The sequence below is a fragment of the Neolamprologus brichardi genome, chromosome 20 (assembly GCF_056152115.1).
Source record: "Neolamprologus brichardi isolate AB-2024 chromosome 20, ASM5615211v1, whole genome shotgun sequence".
In the NCBI taxonomy this organism is placed as follows: Eukaryota; Metazoa; Chordata; class Actinopteri; order Cichliformes; family Cichlidae; genus Neolamprologus; species Neolamprologus brichardi.
The window spans coordinates 19,063,196-19,087,431 of NC_142123.1; the positions used below are offsets into that span (position 1 = coordinate 19,063,196).

General features: G+C 41.5%; 2 protein-coding genes across 2 annotated transcripts in view; one reads left to right on the forward strand and one right to left on the reverse strand.

Moving 5' to 3' along the window:
- Positions 1-24,236, reverse strand: part of LOC148096963 (uncharacterized) — a 95,831-nt gene that overhangs the window by 27,413 nt on the left and 44,182 nt on the right. The gene's annotated exons all lie outside the window — the stretch shown is intronic.
- On the forward strand, positions 1,198-22,193 carry renbp (renin binding protein). The gene is made up of 11 exons (XM_006804274.2): positions 1,198-1,272; positions 5,624-5,729; positions 5,811-5,886; positions 5,970-6,045; positions 12,865-13,043; positions 14,207-14,434; positions 14,553-14,634; positions 14,787-14,962; positions 15,089-15,220; positions 18,975-19,062; positions 21,928-22,193. The coding sequence occupies exons 2-11, from the start codon at positions 5,629-5,631 to the stop codon at positions 21,999-22,001; spliced, it is 1,212 nt and encodes a 403-aa protein (XP_006804337.1). The 5' UTR covers positions 1,198-1,272; positions 5,624-5,628; the 3' UTR covers positions 22,002-22,193.

Sequence of the window (24,236 nt, forward strand, 5' to 3'; positions counted from 1 at the left end):
TGTCCACTGTGAGCGACCATCTTTGAACAGAGGCGGTGGTTTACGACACCAACTCTCTGCCATCTATAATCCAGTTTTGAGATCCCTTCCCAGACGCCTTAACGCCCACTCACACCCTGGGCCATCTGACCTCAGGAATTCGCATGATAAGGTGGGGCCAGGTTTCACAATGAACTCACCCGAAACTCTGGCTGATTGGGACCCACACCCAGTTCCACACCTTGGCTCAGGCGATTAGAGGATCATCAGGGGGTCCTTTTGTCCCTCTGTGGGGGGACACTCCCACTAGGTTTATATCTGGGACTCTCCACCATTTGACCTTAGAACTGAAGAAGCCTCTCGGATGAGAGGTGAAACGTCTTCAAGTAACTTAAAGAAGTCCAGACGCTTTTCTTTGCAAGCTCCTTTGACTACGATGACCTGGATGACTGAGAACCTTCACAGACATACTATAAGAATAGATGGGATGACCCCACTGACTCTAACACAGGTTTTATACAATAATGGCGATCCGTCTAAGGAACTTGCCATGCTCCACAATATGGTAATAATTATGGGCCAATACCACATTCATAAGTGTAAATGGCAAAACAAAAGACCTTCCCTAAGTGCATTGAAGATTGAATTGAAGTCTTTTTTGTCATCTTTAGAATTAGTGAAGGATTCATGTAAAGATATGCTGCTTTGATATGTGAAAATGGGACCCATTTTCTATCCTTTTAATGAATATGTTTCGTTTGGTGTACCAAGTAAGCCGCATGTATGTTAAAGTGTTCACGGAAAGGATATTGTTTAAATGTAATAAGAATGGCCTTCACACATTTTGTTTTTTGTTTTTCTTTTAGTCTTCTCTTATTTCTTTTGTTTTCTTACTCAACATTTCAAGATGTTGTTGCACCAATGTTGTCTCCCAATGAGAGATATTAAATGTGTGCAAAATATAAATAAATTAAAAAAAAACAAAAAAGACAAAAAAAAAACAAATGACGGCTCATAGAGGGGTGGGGGGGGCAAGATGGCGAAATAAGCGGTTGTACAATCTGCAGGTCTGATTAGGAAACATGATTTTGATGTCCTGAAAAGTACTTTACCGACAAACAGTTACTCCAAAAGGAAGTAGAAGGCAAGCGAAAACCCCCTGGAAGTTACTTTGAAAGAAAAAAAAATGACGGTCACGTGACCCGCTGTCCACTTCCTTATCTGATCATGTGATTAACAGAGTTAGCGAACGGAGCAGCCGGACAGACTACTCTTCACTATTTCAGCTTGAAGGTAATGGCAGCTTTATTAGTCCTTTTCTCAATATAAATGCATTGAGACGGCTACCAAAGGCACCGTTAGTCCTTTTTACATGGCTGACAGGCACGGAAATGGTTTTCTGTTGTTTTTGCAACACAGGGAAAAAGAAATCAGAAATCCTGGGTGAAATTAATAGTTTTTAAACCAAACAGTATACCTCGCTAGTATAGTTAATATTGCTTTTTTTTGCATGAGCTAGTTTAAATGTAAGATGACAGTGTTATTGTTGGCTATTGTGGCATAAAGTTATCTCTCTAATAGCCTTTGGTCATCTAATAATAAGTAAGTGGTGTTATTATGGGAAAACTAAAGCCCCTATGGAGAGAGGTTAAATTCAAAAACCTCACAAATGTATGTGATATAAACTATGGTAATAAGTTATGATTCACATCAGACAAAGGAATGCTCTAATTTACACAAAAATATACACCAATTTCAACAAAAAAGTCCCTTTACACACAATTTTTAATGTGTAACTTTACAAATGTGATCATTTTTACTTTCAAAAAGCTTCCAATGAGTGTAAATGTCTACAGATATTTGACATGATGATGTCACATGTGTGAGGTTTCGAGACACTTATTGCCTGTGGACTATGTTCTCTATGCTTATCTTCAGCTAGATTAACAAATGTACATCATGGTAAAAAAAAAAATTGTCTTAAAAATATTTTTCAGACTCACTGATTCTTCATGGATTTAATGGACGCTGCATTTATTTTTTCGAACCAAGCTCAATTTTTCCGATGTTTTGCATCCAAATAAACAGATTTGACCTTTGGCAACAAGCACTCTCATTGCTCAAATCGGGCACCCCCAGCTGCCTCCTCTGGCCACTGGGGCAGATGTTGAGACCTGGCTGTCCTCACCCTGAGCGGCAACCCACCTCCTCTCCTGCTCACCCTGGCCTTACTGATAAAACTGTAGTTAGGAGGGGTCGTCTCGATGAGAACAGCTCCACTGTTACTTTGGTCCAACCAAGTTTCAGTTAAAAACATAAAATCAAGGCTGTGCTCAGTGATTAAATCATTAATTAAAAATGTTTTCCCAGCTAAAGATCTAACATTTAATAAAGCCAACTTAAGTGTTTTAGAGGTATTATTTGCCCCCTCGTGTTTGGGAGCAGTCTGTGGCACACAAGGTATGTTTAATATATTTAAAGATCTTTTAGGGTGCAGCTCTCTGTGTTTTGACCAGGCCACATGTCTCCTTCTGTCACCTAAAAGTACAGAAATTTTAAAACCTTCTAGTAAACAGGGTCCCAGCTTCTCCTGGGAAAAGTCACCACTGCCATAATCCTCGCAGCCCGGACCCTCCACACATCAGACTGTGGAGACAGGGCATGAAGGTGGTAAGGAGGAACTAAGGGGGGGCGAGGCTGGGCAATGTAACTTTGATTGCTCTGTTGAGGGCGGGGCTTGATGGCGAACCTTTGGCTGCTTTGGTGGGGGGTTTATGGGGGACAAAAAGGGATTGGGACGGGGGGTAGATCTGAGCCCAGCATTGACCCGCTCCATCATCTTCTCAGTGAATTTCAGGTGTGGGAAGGAGGGAGAAAGGGAGGGAGAGGAGGGTGATGGCGTGTCAGGGGTTTGGGGGACTGGGGAAGGTTGTGGTCCCTGGTCCTGGTCGTTGGTGTTGTTGAGAGAGTTGGAGGCAAATAGGGACCCCTCTTCTTGCCTCTGATGTCTCTCCTTTCTGAAGCTCTTCCGGGGTGGGGGCAGATGAGGCTCCTCTTCAAGGTTTCTGCTGGGCTTGTCTGTTCTTAGAGTACTGTTTGTTCCTCTATATGACATAACTCTTCCTATAGGCTAATTGCTAACTGCAACAACAATACGTCGTTCAAGTGGAACAGCAAAGCGCAAGTACGAAAGCCAAGGGGGTTGTCACATGATTCAGAAGGCATTGTGGGCTCAGCCAATCAGAGCCAGCGGATTTCGTTACGCGGGCATTTTGCTGTAACACGGGCAGAAATATTGCTGTTAAGTGCCTTCGTAACTTGAATTTTTTGTTAAATGGGGTATTCGTAAGTTGGGGTTCCACTGTAATTTCCCACTGCACATCTGCTGATCTCTCACAGCACACCCAGTGGTTTTCAACATCTGATCTAGACAATAATCAAGTACACCCAAAGGAACTTTGTGTCAGGGGTGATACGCTCAGTACGGACAGTTGGCATTCCTAATGGAGTGGTTGCAAAAGTAATGCAGTTTCTTGTGATTGAGTCATGCAGTAATGAACCTGTAAGTGTTAGCTCTTTTGTCTGGTTAAGTAGCATGATGGTAAGTGGACTCGTTCTTGTATAGCACTTTTCTACTCTGCGCACTCAAAACACTTCACACAACTTGTCTCAGTCACACAAGTTCTTTCTGTGCTTACTATCTACCATCCACGCACATTCATACTCCAAGGATATTTGATGTGCAGACTGAAGCAGCCAGACATTAAATCACCAACCCTCTGATTAGTAGATGAGCTGAACTACATCCACCCGTGATGTTATGCTGGTATATTGGTAAGATTATGTTTGGGCATTAGTTTAATAGCAGCAACCAACCTCCAAACCATTTTCAGTCAGGTTGGTTCAAGCAAAAAGAATTCAATTTGGAGAACAGAGTTACCTGCCAAAGCATGAATCTAGTGCAGTGGTTGCAAAGCAGACAGTTTCACTTACAAAGGATATAACTTTCTTTACACTTTTTACTTTAATGTGTGGAAGCTGCAACAATTTCTTTTCTCTCTGAAAAATCACTGAGCAGTAAACCCCATGAGAGAATCAGGTTTGTTTTTTATAGGTGAATATTCTGTATTTGTTTCCAGCTTTGTCTCTTACATACAGATATTTCTCTGGACTGTGTGTTTCAAAGACACTGACTTCCTCTAATGTTATTTTCGAAAATGTTATTACAAGTTTCTTGAACGGTTGGTCCATGCGGTCTTTCACAACAGACATGAGCCCTTCTCCATTTTTGTTCCAAGTCAGCCTCTCAGTGGTACACTTTTTTACACCCAGTCATGTACTAAACCAGTGGTTCCCAAACTTTTTTTGCTGGGCCCCCCTTATTTTACAAGAAAAATGTTCGCGCCCCCCCCCTTCTCGCGCGTGCACGCGCTCACGCACACGCACCGCACATGCACAAACACATCCTCCAACCACGCACACCCATATTTTGCTCCATTGCGGTTTATTTCACACCTCAAACATTTAGTAAACAATTAAGCAAATACAAGTAATCTGCAATAAATGACAGGTAGTAATAAAATAAACTACTAACTCTTTTACGCTGCGTCCACACCTACACGGGTATTTTTGAAAACGCAGTTGTTTCGTCAACACGTAAACGGCGTTTCGAATCACCGAGAACGGAGATTTTTTAAAACTCCTTTTTTGCGTTTACGTGTTCATCACGCAATGTCAAAGGTATGTGCCTTTTTTCACGTCACGCTGTGCACCACGTTATTGTTTACATGAGATGAATTGCAGAATGGCAGATAGAGACAAAATACTGTTAATCTTCAGGTTTTACACGCTTACACGTACACACGCAATTACTGTCCCTCCATTTAGAAAGGCAGAGGCCTCACGTGTAGTTTTTTTTCATGTGTAATAATGTTCAACATTGCATCAATACATTTTTCAAAAAATGCCTCCCTGTGCAAAATGGGTTTAAAAACATAAACAACTGTGGGATCCTGTTTGTCCGTGATTTAAACAGCCCAGCGCTGCTCCCTACGAAGGTAAAACCAATCCTGCAGGGAGACCTACCTCGGCACTTGTGCAGGTGAAGCCAAAGGGCAGACATGCTTCACCATATTTTCTAGTCTTTGGCTTAGAATGAAGTTGGTTTGGAAACATATTCAGCGATGCTTCATCTCCTGCTTTGCGTTTCTGTGGGCGCCCCGTGCTAGCAGTGTCCAAGTGTTTTGTGTTTCCCCCCCCCCCCCCCCCCCCCCCCCCCTTTCATTCCGCCCCCCCCCCCCCCTCCCGCAATGGCTCTGCGCCCCACACTTTGGGAAGGTCTGTACTAAACAATCAGATTTATTTAGGATTTTCCACCCCTTTGTTTTTAAATTGCACCACTTTTACAAGCTTGTGTTTCCCTTGTTTCACTTTTCTGTTATCCCACCTAAAAGCTATTCAAACTTCTAAAAAATGTCAATTACAGTCATATTATTACAGTCACAATATTTTTGCAGATTTAAATACAGACATATTTGCATAATTCTACAGTTTCAGTACCACCTTTACACTTTAAACATATAACTATAAACCAAGAATCCATTAATTTTTTTCACAAACTAATTTTAATGTTCTTTTTGAACAGGAACAATGTCAGTGGTGACGCTTGAAAAGTGTCGAGAGAACATTCGAAAACAGTTGGACAATGTAGTGGACTTCTGGCTCAAATACTCTCTTGACAGAGTACATGGGTACTGCCTTTACACTGGAATATGTTTCTACTGCTATATTGTCCAAATCCTTGTAATGAGTTCTTTTGCTTTCTATTTTAGAGGCTTCTTCACATGTATTGGAAAGGATGGGAAGATCTATGATGAGCTGAAATATGTCTGGCTGCAGGGTAGACAGGTGAACCTCGACAGTGATTGTAATAATCTGCTGTGACATTAGGTTGTTCAGTGTGAAGATTTTGCTATATATGTGTCTCACAGGTGTGGATGTATTGTCGCTTGTACCGAACCATGGATCGCTTCCACAAGCCTGAAATCCTTGAAGCAGCAACAGCTGGTGAGTGTGAATGTAATGCTTGACTATACAGCTCTGTATCATGAGTGTTGTGTTTTTCTCAGAAGTGACAGCGTCCAGTCGTTGTTACCAAGAGCAGCACATAATAAAGGTTTCTTGCATCTTTTTTAATATGCATTTACTGTGTATTTATATCACAAACGATAAATGTTAATCATTGACTTGACTGACTTGAAAGGTCTCATATCTTAACAATCAATTTATGAGTTTGTTTTTTTTAACATTCTAGGCCAGCGGTCCCCAACCTTTTTTGCGCCACGGACCGGTTTATGCCCGACAATATTTTCACAGACCGGCCTTTAAGGTGTCGCGGATAAATACAACAAAATCAAACTAGTACCGGTACAGAAAAAAAGATTTATTCATAACACACGTGAAAAGACCCAGGAAAACCGAGTTAACGATAAAAACAATAACAAAATAACGCTAAAAACCGATAAAAACCCTGAAAACCATACATTTCACACCTGAGCCTCAACTCTCGCGGCCCGGTACCAAACGACTCACGAACCGGTACCGGTCCGAGGCCCGGGGGTTGGGGACCGCTGTTATAGGCAACAAGGTATAAAGTATGACCTGTGATTAGTGGATGTTACTTCTAACACTGAAGCACCAGGGCCTCTGTTGAACAAAGGGGGGCGTGTCCAAACGAAGCCCATGTTGAAGCCCAAAGATAAGCAAGACCTCGTTTCTCTGAAATGATGCGACTGCCCTGTTATGTGATTGGAGCTGTTTTGTGAACTGGATCTGAGGATCATCACAATCTTGCAGGGAGATTGTAAGCACATTAAAAAGGTGAAAAATATCGGCAGTTAGGGAGCATTTTGACATGATAGCTCCCAATAATAACAAATAATTATCTTCTCAAATCAGTTTAGAGAAGATATCTATATAAAGGGTAGCACGATGGTGTGGTGGTTAGTCCTGGTCCTGAGTTCGACTTCACCACCTTGCTGGGCCCTTTCTGTGCAGAGATTGCACACTGGCCACCCACTCACCAGTTCTGTAACCTTTAAGGGAGATAAACTTGGCTTTTGGAGGCAGAAACTCTTTCCCCAGCCCAAAGACTTTTTCCATCTTGAACAAACTTATTTCCCTTTTGTTGGGCTTACCCCCACCAGAGCTGCTTCCAAGCTCGCACTTCATACTACTCCTCTTCAATCCTGTTGTTGGTGGAGTGGTGGCCTGAGGATCAGGACCCTGTAACTGCTGCACTCCCTATTCCTTCATCCAGGAAGAAGTGGGGCTCCTGTTTCGGGCACTCAGCCTGTACCTGCCGACGTTGACACCAGCCAGAGCCTGCAGCTCCATCCGCTTTCCTTGCTACACACATCCTTTAGGTCACTTGCTGGGCCTCCCGGGGAGCTCAACTAAATGCTGATAAAACAGAAGTCATTGTCTTTGCTCCTGAGAAATTTGTTCCCCTCGTGGTTAAAAATCTAGGCCCTCTTGCTTCCTATATTAAATCATCCATTAGGAACCTTGGTGTTACATTTGATCCAGCTCTGACGCTGGACACACACGTTAAATCTTTGGTTCGCTCTTGTTTTTACCATTTAAGAAATATCGCTAAGCTGAGTCCCATTGTGTCACGTTCCCGAATTGGAAATGATTATTCATGCTTTTGTTTCATCTCGCTTAGACTATTGTAATTCCTTGTTTACTTGCTTAAGTAATGCCTCCCTGGAACGACTGCAGGGTGTTCAGAATGCTGCTGCTAGGCTTATGACAAAGCATCACAAATACTCCCATGCCACTTCCCTGCTGATTCAACTACATTGGCTCCCTGTCAAGTTCAGGGTCCAATTTAAGATCATAATCATGACTTATATGGCCCTGCACGGTGTAGGTCCAACTTACTTAATGATCTTCTTCTTTCCTATCACCCCAGCAGGTCCCTGAGGTCTTGTGACCAGGGGTTGCTGGCTGTCCCGCATACAAGGTTAAAAACAAAAGGTGACAGAGCGTTTGTATCAGTGGCTCCCAGACTCTGGAACTCACTCCCTTTGAGTTTGAGATCTGTGGACTCAGTCATGTCTTTTAAAAAGCAGTTAAAAACCTATCTGGTTGATTTTGTTTTGTTTTAGATTTTAATGTCTGTTTTCTGCCTCTGTAAAGCACTTTGTGATTTTATCTTGAAAGGTGCTATATAAATAAAATTTTATTTATTATTTATTTATTCATCTCTGTAAAATCTTAGGTTGAGGTGACTGCTGCTGAGCCAGCCAACTCTGAAACGGAGTATTACATCGCTAAAGGGGTGATCGTGGCTCCAGAGTTGGCAGTTCGTCTTGTAATCGGAAGGTTGCCGGTTCGAGCCCTGGCTCGGACAGTCTCGGTCAATGTGTCCTTGGGCAAGACACTTCACCTACCGCCTACTGGTGATGGCCAGAGGGGCCGATGGCACGATATGGCAGCCTCGCTTCTGTCAGTCTGCCCCAGGGCAGCTGTGGCTACAACTGTAGCTTGCCTCCACCAGTGTGTGAATGTGAGAGTGAATGAATAGTGGAATTGTAAAGCGCTTTGAGGGTCTCGAAAAGCGGTATATAAATGCAATCCATTATTATTATTATTATTATTATTAAAGCATCTCAATCAGAAATTGAGTTTTAGAGACTGTTGCACCACCTAGGACCTCACCAAAGATCGTGTGTCTGATAAGGACTGAGCATCTACTCATGGCTGCTAACATCCTTTGTACTTGGACTGGCCAGCTTCATGCCTGCAGTGTGGTCTGAGCTAGGACCTTCAGAGTCCCAGTTGCCAGGAGAGCCTACACAGCCTCAGTTGAGGGCCTTCCCCCAAGTCTAGGCATTCTACGATTCAACATTCTACGCTGCCACGGATCCCCAACTCTTCAAAGTCTCGAGGGCATGAGGGTCTCAGTCTTCACAGGGGGGCACTTGCTGGGCCTCCTGAGGAGATCCATCTCCTCCATCATCACTAGCCCCCAGACAAATAATAGCGGTATCCTGTTGCCTACGCCTCTCCCAGCCTTTAGAGAGTTTGCTTCATTACTGGCCTCCAGATGGTTTCCATGGCCTTTGTCACTGGCCTCCAGCAAAGGCACCAGAGGTACTCTGTACTCTCTGTCGCCACCAGCCTCCAAAAGGTTTTCTTCACCTCAGGTGCTGCTGACCTCCAGCCAAACCTCCTGAGGCGCTCCTCCATTGTCACTGGCTGCCTCCTTGGGCACCAGAGTGATTTTATCACTGGTCTCTTGGACATTCAATTCAGTTCAATTCAATTTTATTTATATAGCGCAAAATCACCGCAACAACAACGCCTCAAGATGTTTAATATTGTAAGGTGAGGACCCTACAATAGTACAGAGAAACCCCTTATGAACAGGCATTTAGGCAGAAGTGGGAAAGAAAAACTCCCTTTTAGGAGCAGAACCGGGCTCAGGAAGGGGCAGTCTTCTGCTGTAACCGGTTGGGAACGGGTTGGGAGTGAAGGGAGGAAGACAAGACATAAGACATGCTGTGGAAGAGAGCCAAAGATTAATAATAACTCGTAATTAAATGCAGAGGGGATGTATAAACAAATGGTGAATAAAAAGGAGTGAGAGAAGGAGAAATGCCCAGTGCATCATGAGACGCCCCCTGCAGCCCAAGTCTATTGCAGAATAAATAAGGGAGGATTCAGGGTCACCTGATCCAGCCCTAACTATAAGCTTTGTCAAAAAGGAATGCTTTAAGCCTAATCTTAAAAGTAGTGAGGGTATCTGTCTCCCAAAGCCAAGCTTGGAGCCTGTTCAACAGATGAGGGGCCTGAAAGCTGAAGGCTCTGCCTCCCATTGTACGTTTTAATATCCTGGGAACCACAAGTAGCCTAGCAGTGTGAGAGCGAAGTGCTCTATTTGGGGCGATATGATACCATGAGGGTGTAAGTCTGTCTGAGTGATTTCCTTTCTTTTATCTTTTGCTGCTTATTCTGGGATAAAGCTTTCATTTCTTTATACAAGTTAGTAATGTTGCCACAGTAGAGAATTTCAAAGGAAAAAAACTGTCTATAAATTGTCAAATTAGTCCAGAATAATGTTCCTCAACGTAAAATGGCAAAAAATATCTCATCATCTATAGTTCATTATCAACAAAAGAATCAGCTAATGTTGAGAAATCTCTGTTCCCGAGTTGAATGTCTGTGATATTTGGACCCTCAGGTGGCACTGCAGTAAAATTAGGCATGATTCTGTCACAGAAATCACTGCATAGGATTGGGAACACTTCCTGATTAAAGTTAAAGATTAAAGTTTAAAGCTCTATAACACAAAGAGGAAGCTACCTTCTTCTCTTGGCCAAAGATTATTTGAAATGGACTGAAGAAAAGTGGAAAACTGTTCATTTCAGATCAGTTGAAATTCTTTTTGGAAAACACATCCTCTGACCTGATGAAGTGAGAGAAAATCTGGCTTGTTATTGTCACTATTTGCAGGCTAAGGACTCGAATGCTGACTCAGGAGACAAGCTGTTTAATGAGTTGTAAAAATCCATAAAAGTAAATATAAAGTCTAAAGCGCAAAGCAACACAAAATACACAGGGACACAGAGAGAATCACAAAGGGCTAGAAAACTGACTAAACAGAGCTACAACCCAGATCTATTTCACTAAAATACAGAACCCAAGAGGAGTCAAAATAGAAACTAGAATTAAAGAATATAAAACAAGCTAAACACACTTTATGAAATTCAACAAGAAAATCCACAGATCCCGGGATCATGACAGTGTAGTGTAGCAGATGTATGATGATGCCACTGTTTAGGACTTTGTGAAAGGACAAAATTAAACTGATTCAGCACACTAGCATGAGCATAAATGCACTACAGGTATGTTGGTATATAAAGGTATGTTGCACATATAGTGTGTGACATGCAGAAATTTCTCTGTGACTCTACTGATCGTATGCTTAGAGCTTGTTCCTGTGATGCCATGATTGTCAAGCCATTGGTAGTATATTGATATCAGCCGATTCTTCTGCCGGTGGTACATGCCTTACAGGGGCTGTCTTTACATGATGGTTTCTCTTTTTGCTCCTCTTCTTTCTTGGATTTCAGCTGTCTGAGATATTCACTAAGCACATGGTCAGTTGGGGGTCTTTGTGATATACTCTTGGATCTTTGTTGTTACAGTCTGAATAGCAGGCTCAGGGTGCTGGACTTAAAAACCTTCCATGCATGGAAAGGAGTTTTCTTGTCTTGATGTCAGTGTCTTCTGTCTCCTCCCTTGGCCAGCTGATGATCCCAACAGGGTATCTGATGACCGTTACTGTGTAGTTGTTGATAGCCCGGATCTTGTTCTTCCTGTTCAGCTGACTCCTCAGAACACCTTACTCTCTGCATGTATTTGGTGGTTGTGGCTTTCCTAGCGGCTTCTTCATGGGTCTCATTTGCCTGTGGGATTCCAAGGTAGCTATCTTCGATGTCTGCAGTGTTGCCTTCTGGTAGCACAATCCCCTTAGTTCTTTGTTACCATCCAACTACACATTTCCAATCCTAATAACATTGTGATGTCATTGCTGTAGATCACAAAATCAAGGCCTGCGGGCCACATCCGGCCCGGCGTACATTTATATCTGGCCCGCGAGATAATTTTATATAGATTTATTATTATTGTTATGCATGGCCCGGCGATATGAGGCGCTAATAATATGCAAACAACAGATCCCATAATGCAGCACTGCAGCCTCCTTGCTGAACGCTAGGCTAACTGGGAACATTCCCGCGTCAATCAAGTCAAACTTCTGTTATTGCGAAGTTAGCCGCTCACAATGGTGGAGAGAAAAGTTGATTCTGAAAGCAGAGCCTTTCAGCACCAGTGGGTGACTGAATATATTTTTACAGACATTGCTGGTAAACCCGTGTGTCTTATTGGTGGAGCTAATGTGGCTGTAATTAAGGAATTTAATTTAAGACGGCACTATGACAAAAAAACATCAGGATTAGCTGAAAAACCTAAATGCAGAGCAGAAACTACAGAAGGTAGAAGAGCTAAAGAAGAATCTAACATTTCAGCAGACGTTTTTCACCAGAGCAAAATCACAAAGCGAAGCTGTTGTGAAAGCAAGTTTTATTGTAGCAGAAGAGAAAGCCAAATCAGCCCGGTGTTGTGCCAAAGTAGGTATTCCCGACAGAATTTGTTTCCCGTGCGTTGGGAGCAAACGCTGGGCTCTCCAAATCACGGACAAACAGTATCCCACATTCTTGATTTTTAGTTCACAAACACTTCTTGTAATGACTAACTACTCCTGACATTTTGGAGATGTTAGCTCTTTATACAGTAAAGTTACAGTGGGATACAAATAATATCAGGCTGATCCTGCTGTAATTTGTTCCCTCTGTCTATCACGGACAAACAGTATCCAACAGTTGTTTATGTTTTTAAACCCATTTTGCACAGAGAGGCATTTTTTAAAAAAAAATGTATTGATAGAAATGTTGAATATTTTTACACAGGAAAAAAACAACTACATGTAAAATAACATTTGTCTTGTAAAACAAAGGGGGGGCCCAGCAAAAAAAAGTTTGGGAACCACTGGTCTAACCGATGTGCTGCCACCTGCTGCCAGCTTCAGGTGGCACACAGCCCCATTGATGGCTGATCTGGTGATTAACACCTCCCGTGGCTGAATGATCTGCGACTCATATCGCTGATTTTCTGCACAATTTCACTCTTTTTGTTTTTGAAGTCTGAGAATAGATGTTCTGAAATCTTAATGAATGATTCTTTTATATTTTCTCTATCAGTGAACAGCTTCCTGTGGGTTCATACCAATGTTCTGTTGTTCTGTCTGAATCATAGGAGGAGCATTCCTGAGAAAGTTTGCTCGTGTGTCCAGTAGCAGCGGTCAGTGGAAATGTGCCTTCTGCCTGACGAGAGATGGTAAAGCGCTCAAAGTTCAGAGAACCATATTCAGTGAGTGTTTCTACATCATGGCTATGGATGAACTGAGCAGGCTAACTGGTGACAAGGATATGCAGGTATATGTAACTGTTAGTGTAATCTTCTTTAGTTATACCATATGTTTGCCACCTCTCTTTGTTGTCTTATCTTAGGCCTATTGACATTTCTGTCTGAGTTCCTAGTTATTATTGATCAGTGCAGTGGAAAGAAGTCTTCCAAAAATTCTATACGGAAAACAACATTTATTTAATTACACTACTATTTGGCTTTTTTTTTCATGGGTGCCTTTACTTGTGTTAAAGAAATACAGTAAAGGTTAAGTAAAAAGTGAAAAAGATCAGGCTCTGAAACATAAGAACCTAAAAAGTAGCTCTTTGAAGGACAATTCTGCTACAAGCTACTATGCAAAGTGAACTCAACCCATGTTGTGATAATAAAACACTATTAGTACATGACAATACAAATTTTATTCAAATCTAAATACAACTTCTAATAAATGTAGTTAGTTTTAATCAGTGGAAGAGAATTTTCCAAAACAACTGTTCTGTTGCCTACATTATAGAGCGTGACATTAACTCCACACACTGATTACCCAAATTTCCTTCTGGGTCAACCTTCAGGATCACTAAAGTTTTATTGAATTGAACTGAATTGAATATAAACAGGAAAACCAGTGCAGTCAGGGCTTAAAGTGGGATTCAGAGGAATCTCAAAATCAATTGTAGTAGCTCAGTGTAGGAAAAAGAATCACAACTCACAACTCATCTTGAGGCGACTTTTGTTGTGATTTGGCGCTATATAAATAAAATTGAATTGAATTTTGTTTTTGAACTCCAGTAGTTTCTTTGTATGATCAGCTGACCTGATGCTCTTTGTCAGAATTTTACAGAATTGAATTCAGCAGACTGTAAGCAGATGTTTCACGAGCTATCTTTGATCTTTATACCAGACCATGTACAGCTGCTGTAAAGGTGGAATTTATTGAATTAATTAAGGGGAAATAAACCGACTTTCCGGCAGTATAAGATTTAATGCCAACAAACATTGTTACAACAAAGAAATAATCTGCCAAACACTAATTTTTTTGTGATTGTTAAGTTTAGTTTTCTTCTGACATTCATTCTGATCATACAATTGGCACAAAAAACATGCCCACCTCAGAAGCAGGGTGTTTGAGTTTGGGTTATAGCTGTGTTACCATTTCTACAACATTATCTCTCACCCCTCTTATGTGTTTCAGCTGGAAGCTGAGCAGATGATGGAACAGCTAATTTACTGGGTTCAGGTAGACCCTTCAGGCCTGGGCCGGCCCCAACTTCCCGGGGAGGTTCCCATCAACAGTTTGTCAGTTCCCATGATGCTCATGTGCCTGGTGCAACAGTTAACCGAAGGCCGTGGGCAGGAAGTTGCTCAGAAGTACAAGGAACTGGGAAACTGGTGTGTACAGCAGATCCTACAGCACATCCAGGTTTGGACACAGACAACACTCTGCTGCTTTTTCTGTCACAGTTGTATATTTTATCAAGTACCTTCTATTCATAAATACAGTTATTTTTCCTTCTCATCTTCTGCATCTTTTAATGCAGAGAGCTGGCACAGCTATCTTAGAGAACGTGTCAGTGGATGGATCTGAACTGCCGGGTTGCCAGGGCCGACTGCAGAATCCAGGTAAACGCTCCACAGCCTGCTGACCCAGATGGCTATGAGCAAAGTCCGTCCCTGTGGAAGCAGATATTACACTCTTTTCCTCTCCTTAGTTGCTCACTTCATCATTTTCCATGTTTTTTTGTCCTTCCCACTAATAACTGGTGCTGACTCAGGCCATGCCTTGGAAGCAGGCTGGTTCTTGATGCTGTACGGTGCACAGTCCGGGGACAAGGAAATACACAGAACTGCCATCAGAAACTTTGTGGAGCTCCCTTATCAGTATGGCTGGGACAAAGAACACGGTGGCCTCTTCTACTTCCTGGATGTGGATGGTCACTGCCCCACACAGGTTAACCTGTCATCTCTACACATGATTATGTTTTTATTAGACACAAAATTCTGTTTCAATTTGCATTCAATAGTAGTTTCCATTTATCACTTTATGATCAGCCATGTTGCTTTTGTGTCTGAGCAGCTAGAGTGGAGCATGAAGCTGTGGTGGCCACACTGTGAGGCTCTCGTCGCGTTCCTCATGGCCTACAGTCACACCAGGAAGCCTGAGCTGCTGGAGATATTCTCAGAAGTTTACCAGTACACTTTTAGCCACGTGAGTTGATACTGCACTGACCACACGGCATAGCAAGAGCACTGTGTGCTTTTGTCATTAAATATTTTGAGTATTTAAAATTTTTGAGAAATAAGTCATTTCCTATTGATATGAAATATCAACGACTACCTGACGTTACAGAGATTAGTTTTAAAGACTGGAAGCAGGCAGGAAACAGCAGCTTCCTCTTTTTACCTTTAAGGCAGTTAAAAATTAATGATTTTTTTGTTGAGTAAAGTTTTAATGGAACAAAACCTAAAAACACACAAAAAGCCATATAGTCCAAACAAAACAGTAAACAGTCTGGGTGGTTGGGCTGAACTAAATGGTGGAGTTGTAGGAGTTCAGGCCATGGAACAAGGCAGTTAAGAGTTATTTTTTTCTGGCTCAGGGTGAGCATGAAGAAGGTGGTTGCAAAGACCTGGGGTTTGGTTGATCTCAGCAGGGCTGCAGGCTTAGATGAAGATCAGGGTCAGGCGGAGGCCCTACACAGGCTTGAAAGCAGCCTCTGGTAGTAGCGAGGAGTGCCACCAATTGGAGACCCGCTTCCTTCTCACAAAGGGGCAGAAGTGGTACAAGTGTTGGCAGGCTCCTCTTCTGCTTCAGCTCACAATTCTGACACCATGGAGGTAAGTGAGATGCAGACTGGCTGTGGTGGTAAAGAGGAGATTTGCTGCTGCATTTAAGTAGCAGCCGGGCCGGAGAGGAGTAGCTGCAAGAAGTAACAATCACTGAACCAATGTGAGCAAATAAACCTGAAAGTGAGATTACTGAGCCGTGTCGGGTCCTTTAGTGTTACAGTCAGCAAATGGATATGTCTTTATAGTCTTTGACAAGAAGAAGTCTTCTGCTTAGATCAAGGCCATACCTCAGAGGAGTCCAGTAAGGTCAAAGAGTTTGAAGGATCATCCAAAAAAAGAGCGAGGTACGAATGTGAAGTCCAGGGAGCACTGGAGCAGAACTCTACAGCACTGACCTAACTCTCCCATGAACAGTTTCAGAGACAGGAGGTGCCATTATGGAACACCACTGTAGTGGAAGTAATGAAATGAATTCAGGGAATAAGCAAAGGATTCTAAATCATTACCAATCGAGGTACTATGACAATCAGCAGTGTTAGGAAGGTTACTTTTAAAATGTATTCCACTACAGATTACATGCCCCAAAATGTATTTTGTAATGTATTCCGTTACGTTACTCAATGAGAGTAACGTATTCTGAATACTTTGGATTACTAATATATTATCAATTTTTTTACAACTACATGAATGTCCTATTGCTGTGTGATTTATTACTTTTACTGAAGGTTACTCTCCATACCAACTAGATTTTTAAATCTTAATATAAAATGAGTAACAGTAGGTTGGACATTAGGTAAGGCTGCACTTTTTGCAGCGATCTCGTATAGAAAACTATTCCGCGCGTATATAAAACAGGTCCCCAGCTCTGAACCGTAAAGGCGTAAAACCATAAAGGGACCTCTGTCTAATACGTTAGGTTCTGTGTCAGGCTCGTAGCCGAAAACTAGCTTTACTTTACTTTGATGTCTGGGTCAACTTTGCTAGCAAGAGACAGAGAGAGGCGTTGAAAGGCTGCTCCAACTGAACTTATTGTTTCGGAGAAAAACACGAACACAGTGTACAGTCGAGTCTTAATAGCGTACTTACAACTGGGCTCGTCAGGCACTCTTTTTGACTGCAGTGGTTATTATTATATTTGCATGCTTCCATCTCTTGTTTCTGCTTGGTGACAACTCGTACTTTTCCACTCTCTTTTTTTCTCCCTCCCTCGCTCTCAGGCACATAACTGGTATGGCAGTCCATTCTCCCTGCAGCACGGACTGCACTGCCCATGAGGCTACATTCTTTAGGTCTATGCCTGTAACACTGCCTATTGCCCTCTTATTAAATAATTTTTTTTTATGTCCACTGTGAGCGACCATCTTTGAACAGAGGCGGTGGTTTACGACACCAACTCTCTGCCATCTATAATCCAGTTTTGAGATCCCTTCCCAGACGCCTTAACGCCCACTCACATCCTGGGCCATCTGACCTAAGGAGTTCGCATGATAAGGTGGGGCCAGGTTTCACAATGAACTCACCCGAAACTCTGGCTGATTGGGACCCACACCCAGTTCCACACCTTGGCTCAGGCGATTAGAGGATCATCAGGGGGTCCTTTTGTCCCTCTGTGGGGGGACACTCCCACTAGGTTTATATCTGGGACTCCCCACCATTTGACCTTAGAACTGAAGAAGCTTCTCGGATGAGAGGTGAAACGTCTTCAAGTAACTTAAAGAAGTCCAGACGCTTTTCTTTGCAAGCTCCTTTGACTACGATGACCTGGATGACTGAGAACCTTCACAGACGTAACGGAATACAGTTACTCATATTTTGTATTTTAAATACGTAATGGCGGTACATGTATTCCGTTACTCCCCAACACTGACAATCGGGCAGCAGCTGAATGCTGGATTCTGTCCGTAAGTAAGGCAGGTGATGAAATGAGGAAGAGTAGGCATGAAGAATGGAGAAACTGGAGCCCAACACCCCCAACCACAGCCTAGCTGGGCGGAGCTTAACCTACTTGAAACAGAGAGTGTTAGAAAATGCAGAAAACAAGATTGACAGGCTATGACGAGGTTATGTTGATGTTGTAGATGGAGAGATATGTATAAATACTGTATAAATGAAGATTACGAGTTATATTAAAAAGAATTTACATTTATAATAATTCAGTTTGCATTTTTTTTGTCTATTTCTAAATTGCAGGCTTTAGGATTATTGTATTTTTTAATTTGACTCCAGTCACTGAAATCCTCACAAATGCCAGGAGCTACACAGGGTCAGATTCACCAGCAGGAAAAGAAAATGTGATTGGACATGAGCAGAAACTCGTCTCACTGTGATAACCATTTCATTTTACTTTAAAGGGTATATGTGTACTCCTGTTTATTTTAAATGACTATCCTGAAGTTCTGTTTTTCACGGGGGGAAACAGTGGACAAAGTATCAAATTAGCTCATCTTTCGACACTGTAGTTTCACCACAGCAGACACAAGTCACATTATTATGGAGTCTAGTATGAGTGCAGTCTGATTCTCTGCACACTGAACTTCTCTTTTCCTTTGTCCTTAAAAAACTGCCCCTCATATCTTTCTCTGACTTTGATGGAAAATTTCATAAAAGAAATATGAAGGGGAATTTATAAAGGACAGTCATGTTTGGAGTTTCATTATTAGATTAGACCAGATTACAATTAATAATTGACCTCGGATCGCCTTGTTATGGAAGGTTTATTAGGAAATATTTGTTTGCATTCAGCATATTCTGATCAAACAAATATTATTCTAGGGTTATTAAGGTCTCCAGCTGCTCAAAGTTTTATTTTTAAAATCCATTTTAATTTGACTCCAAGATATTGTTTTCCCTGCTTTCAGTCTTTATGCAATACTAAACTAACCATATCCCATCTTAAATAGTGCTGAACTATGAAAAAAAGCAAAAAAACGCAAACACGTCGAGCTGATCGATGTCCACAGATCGATGTCCACTTGTTTTTTGTTTTTGTGCACTTTATATTTAATATATGTATTTTTGTTGTGCCTGAAATGAACAAATAAATGAAAAAAAAAATGAATGAACTATGACTTTTCAAGTGTAAAAGGCTAATTTAAGGCTCTTTGACCATTGTTGATTACTTCAAAGAGAGACAACCTTTAAAGAATGTAATGCGTGCGTGTTTCTGTTTTCAGTTTCCTGATGCTGAGAATGGTGAGTGGTTTGGCTATTTGACACAAGAAGGGAAAGTAGCACTGGATTTTAAAGGCGGTCCCTTTAAAGGTAAGAGCATAGTTAAGATGTAGCAACAGCAGAAAGTTCTGAAATGAGGGAAATAAATGACAGGAGAATGTAGAGTAGCTTATAAAATGGGCTTTGTATGTTTTAGCTACCTGCACAACACTCCTTGATCTACACTCAAATTTCAGTGAAGATGTTGAGTGCTGCGTATTTTAGGCCCCAGGTTGTAAAAAATGAGAGAGAATGTATAGGGTGGAACACATATTTCTGTAATGTTTAATAATTTGACACTGATGTAATGATGGTGCTGGGCATGTCTATTAATTCTGACCGTCTCTGGGTAAGCTGGGAGACAATAACAGTTATGTGATGGAAGCCAAATTAATTTTTATCAGCATCTGCTTGCAGCCATTACCGCATGGCATGACAAACACAAGGAAAAAACTGAATTTTGTTCCTAGTAGTTATGGGATCCATTGTTTCTGCTATGAAATGAGTGGCATTTCTACAGGGTGGGCCATTTATATGGATACACCGTAATAAAATGGGAATGGTTGGTGATATTAAAGTCCTGTCTGTGGCACATTAGTATATGTGAGGGGGCAAACTCCTCAAGATGGGTGGTGACCATGGTGGCCATTTAGAAGTCGGCCATCTTGGATACAACTTTTGTTTTTTTCAATAGGAAGAGGGCCATGTGACACATCAAACTTATTGGTAATGTCACACGAAAAACAATGGTGTGCTTGGTTTCAACGTAACTTTATTCTTTCATGAGTTATTTACAAGTATCTGGCCACTTATAAAATGTGTTCAATGTGCTGCCCATTGTGTTGGATTGTCAATGCAACCCTCTTCTCCCACTCTTCACACACTGATAGCAACACCGCAGGAGAAATGCCATAACAGGCATCCAGTATCCGTAGTTTCAGGTGCTGCACATCTCGTATCTTCACACCATAGACAATTGCCTTCAGATGACCCGAAAGATAAAAGTCTAAGGGGGTCAGATCGGGAGACCTTGGGGGCCTTTCAACTGGCCCACAACGACCAGTCCACTTTCCAGGAAACTGTTCATCTAGGAATGCTCGGACCTGGCATCCATAATGTGTTGGTGCACCATCTTGCTGGAAAAACTCAGGGAACGTGCCAGCTTCAGTGCATGAAGAGGGAAACACATCATGTAGCAATTTCAAATATCCAGTGGCCTTGAGGTTTCCATTGATGAAGAATGGACCCACTATCGTTGTACCCCATCTACCACACCAAACCATCACTTTTGTTGGTCCAACAGTCTTGGAGGGATCCATCCAATGTGGGTTAGTGTCAGACCAATAGCAGTGGTTTTGTTTCTTAACTTCACCATTCACATAAAAGTTTGCCTCATCACTGAACAAAATCTTCTGCGTGAACTGAGGGTCCTGTTCCAATTTTTGTTTTGCCCATTTTGCAAATTCTGTGCGCCGATCTGGGGCATCCTCGTTGAGATGCTGCAGTAGCTGGAGTTTGTAAGGGTGCCATTTGTGAGTAGCTAATATCCGCTGAAGGGATGTTCGACTAATGCCACTCTCCAGTGACATGCGGCTCTTGCTATGCTGTGGGCTCTTGCTGAATGAAGCTAGGACAGCCACTGATGTTTCTTCATTAGTGACAGTTTTCTTGCGTCCACATTTTGGCAAATCCAACACTGAACCAGTTTCACGAAACTTAGCAAGCAGTTTGCTAACTGTAGCATGGGAGATGGGTGGTCTCGTAGGGTGTCTTGCATTGAAATCTGCTGCAATGACCCGGTTACTGCGTTCACCAGATATCAACACAATTTCGAGCCGCTCCTCACGTGTTAACCTCTTCGACATGTCAATGGCTTTGAACAAAGAGAAACTTGTAAATAACTCATGAAAGAATAAAGTTACGTTGAAACCAAGCACACCATTGTTTTGTGTCACATGGCCCTCTTCCTATTGAAAAAACAAAAGTTGTATCCAAGATGGCCAACTTCTAAATGGCCACCATGGTCACCACCCATCTTGAGGAGTTTGCCCCCTCACACATACTAATGTGCCACAAACAGGACTTTAATATCACCAACCATTCCCATTTTATTACGATGTATCCATATAAATGGCCCACCCTGTACAATGATTTGATTCCAAAGGCAGCACAGTGGCATAGTGGTTCGCACTGTTGCCTCACAGCAACAAGGTCCTGAGTTTAATTCCACCATCAGGCCGGGGTCTTTCTGTGTGGCCTTTGCATGTTCTCCCCATGTTTACGTGGGTTCTCTCCAGGTACTCTGACTTCCTCCCACGGTCCAAAAACATGCAGTTAATGCGACAGACTAGCAACATGTCCAGGGTGTAACCCGCCTCTCGCACTGCAAACCTGAATTGGATAAGCAGAAGAGAATGGATGGTTTGATTCCAGTGATCTCTTTAGAGGAAAGGATCACTATAAATGAACACAAGGTTGTTCTGAATCATCACCTTGATGCTGCGCTTCTCCATTGCTCCCTGTGAAAGCCATTGCATACAAATTGCATTATTTTCATACTTATCAAACCATTCAGACCTTAGACCTCAACCCAGCTGAATGTTTTGAGAGATACTGGACTAAGATGTTTGGTCTCCACAAATCATCAGATGAAATACCTTGAAAGATTAGTACTAGTTCCTCCAACAGAATTCTAGAAACTTGGAAAATTAATGCCAAGCAGCACTGAAGCTAGCCTAGTAGCACATGGAAACCAAACCAAACAAGTTTTTTTCATTTGTCATCTATCAGCATGAAAGAGCCTTTCTTCTGTGTTTTAGCTGCATCAATTGTTTTAAAATCCCAACAATCATTTTATTGTGAAATACTTTTCTGTTTTAACATAATGGTAAAGTAGCTGTTTCGTCTGCTCCTCAGGGTTCTTCCACGTGCCTCGTTGCCTGTACATGTGTGAGCGCATTCTGGATGACTTGCTGGAAAACAAGGACTGAAGATTCTGACATGAATGCTCTGATAAAGGGATTGAACTTGTGCATTACTTCGAATCATGAATAATCAAATTATAAAGCAAAATTGTCTGATTCTTTGTGCATTCATCCAGGTTTCAGTTAAAATCTTACCTTTGTATGGGTTTCTAAAACACCCAATGCTAAGGGTGGGAATAAAAAAAAAGAACACATTAACCTTGAGATATATATTTCCAATCAATCAATCAATCATGTTTCATTGAAGACCTTCAGCTTTAATTCAATGTTTGAAAGTAAATAAATGGTTCATTTGACTGAATCTGGGTAGAGTAGGGACCCAGTTCCAATGGCAGCTCGCGCAGGTGATGTGTAATGCTTCAGATCATAAGCGGTGCCTTCCCATCATTCTGGTACAAGTTCATTTTGCTTTCTTCGGTCCAACAATGTTTTTTTCAGTAGCTGTACAGCAGCTATCACCAGTGATGTCACAGTCATAGCAGTGCAGCAACAATACATCACAGGCTCAAGGGGCGTCAGTAACTTTGTCCTTATTTGCATCAGGAACATTTCAGCTGAATAATTTTGATGAAGATAATTTTTCACCACAGTTGAAGTTTTGCAAAAATGTGGATGAGATTTGTATTTAACTCCCCTGTGCAAAACCTGTGCTTCACACTTGGTATTTACACCTCATAATTTACTGAATTTCCCACAAAGCACTCCACAGATGTACAACAGCTGTTAGTACATCCATCCATCCAATTTTCTTCCTCTCATCCAATCCCAGCGGTCACAGGAGAGGGAGGGTAAGCCTAGGACAGGTCACTAATCTTTCACAGGGCTAAGACATATAGACATGCTTTTATACTCATATTTTTACAGAAAATATGGGTTTTAAACTGGAACCTTCAGGCCTTTTAAAATGTTATTTTACTACTGTTCTATGTGATCTATACACTTCCATGTCAGGAAATAAATTGTATACTGAAATAATAAAGCTGCTGATGCAGATGCTTTCACTCAGCTGAGTTATAATTATTATTACTAGAAATGGAATGGAAACTTCCGATAGAACAAATGACAGATGATGAGCCAATGTTCCTAGAAAGCGGATATGTTTCTAATTAACAAATAATTATTAGAATCTAACCTTTGTCTGTCTATCTGTTAGCAGTCTAGCATCCACTGTTCATTTTTCGATTTTGTGTGAAGGTAGATACCAATAACAGATGGGGCTGGTTTGACTCAGGTCAAGGTCAACCAAATGTTAAAATCTGTAAAAATGTTGTTCTTTAGAATTTTTATGGATTGTCTTCCAACAACAACAATATACTAGGCTTTGGGGCACATGAGTACCTAGGTTGGCATTTGACCTTGATCTTCATCATTAGTTCCCAAGGTCAAAGTTGATCTTAAAAAAAATGTAAAGAAACAGGTCAATTAGGATAAGTGTTAGCTTCCATTAGATCATCTCCAAACTTTAAAACAAAATGTTAGTCCCTGTGGGGGGGGGGCACAAGCTTTTTACTTTGAGCTCTTGAAAACAGCATTTTAAAAAATTGTTATATAACTACACGATGACACAAAATGAATATAGTTCACTAGATTTCCATATTAACAATGCAGACTGACATCAGCAAAAACAGCTGAATATTTTACTCATAAAGATCCGACATTGATTTAGGAGTTTCTTTCCTTTTCTTTTTTTTTTTTTAAAGCAGTGAAGTTCAAGCTTGACCTGGTTGTCCTGCATCATAACTTTGATTTTTCTACTCTATGTTCCATGTTGCTGGAGCATCCTGTGTTCCTCCCTTTTTACATTTCCTTGTCTATTTTTCCCACTACTTGCGTCAGTGTATTTATAAATTTGTCATGGGGTGATATGGTTTACCAAAATGTACACTGCAAAATTAATTAACACCAATCCCAAAACCCACTGACAACATTGGGTGTCATGTTTAAAGGAGCCAGAGCCCATCTCCACCATGTGTTACGTTCAGAAATGTGCCTCTTCAGGACAGGTTATCTAAATATCAAACACACTTAATATATAAGAAAAAAAAATATATATATATATATATATATATATATATATATCACAAAACGGAACCGGAAGTGGCCAAGCGGAAGTTGGTAAAAAAAAGGGACAGTTCAAAAGCCACAAAGGCTAACAATATTTAACTCGTCTTGTGTTGCGTGAAAAATAAATAATAGTAAATAATAAGAATAATGAACCCTGCTAAAACACGACAGAACACC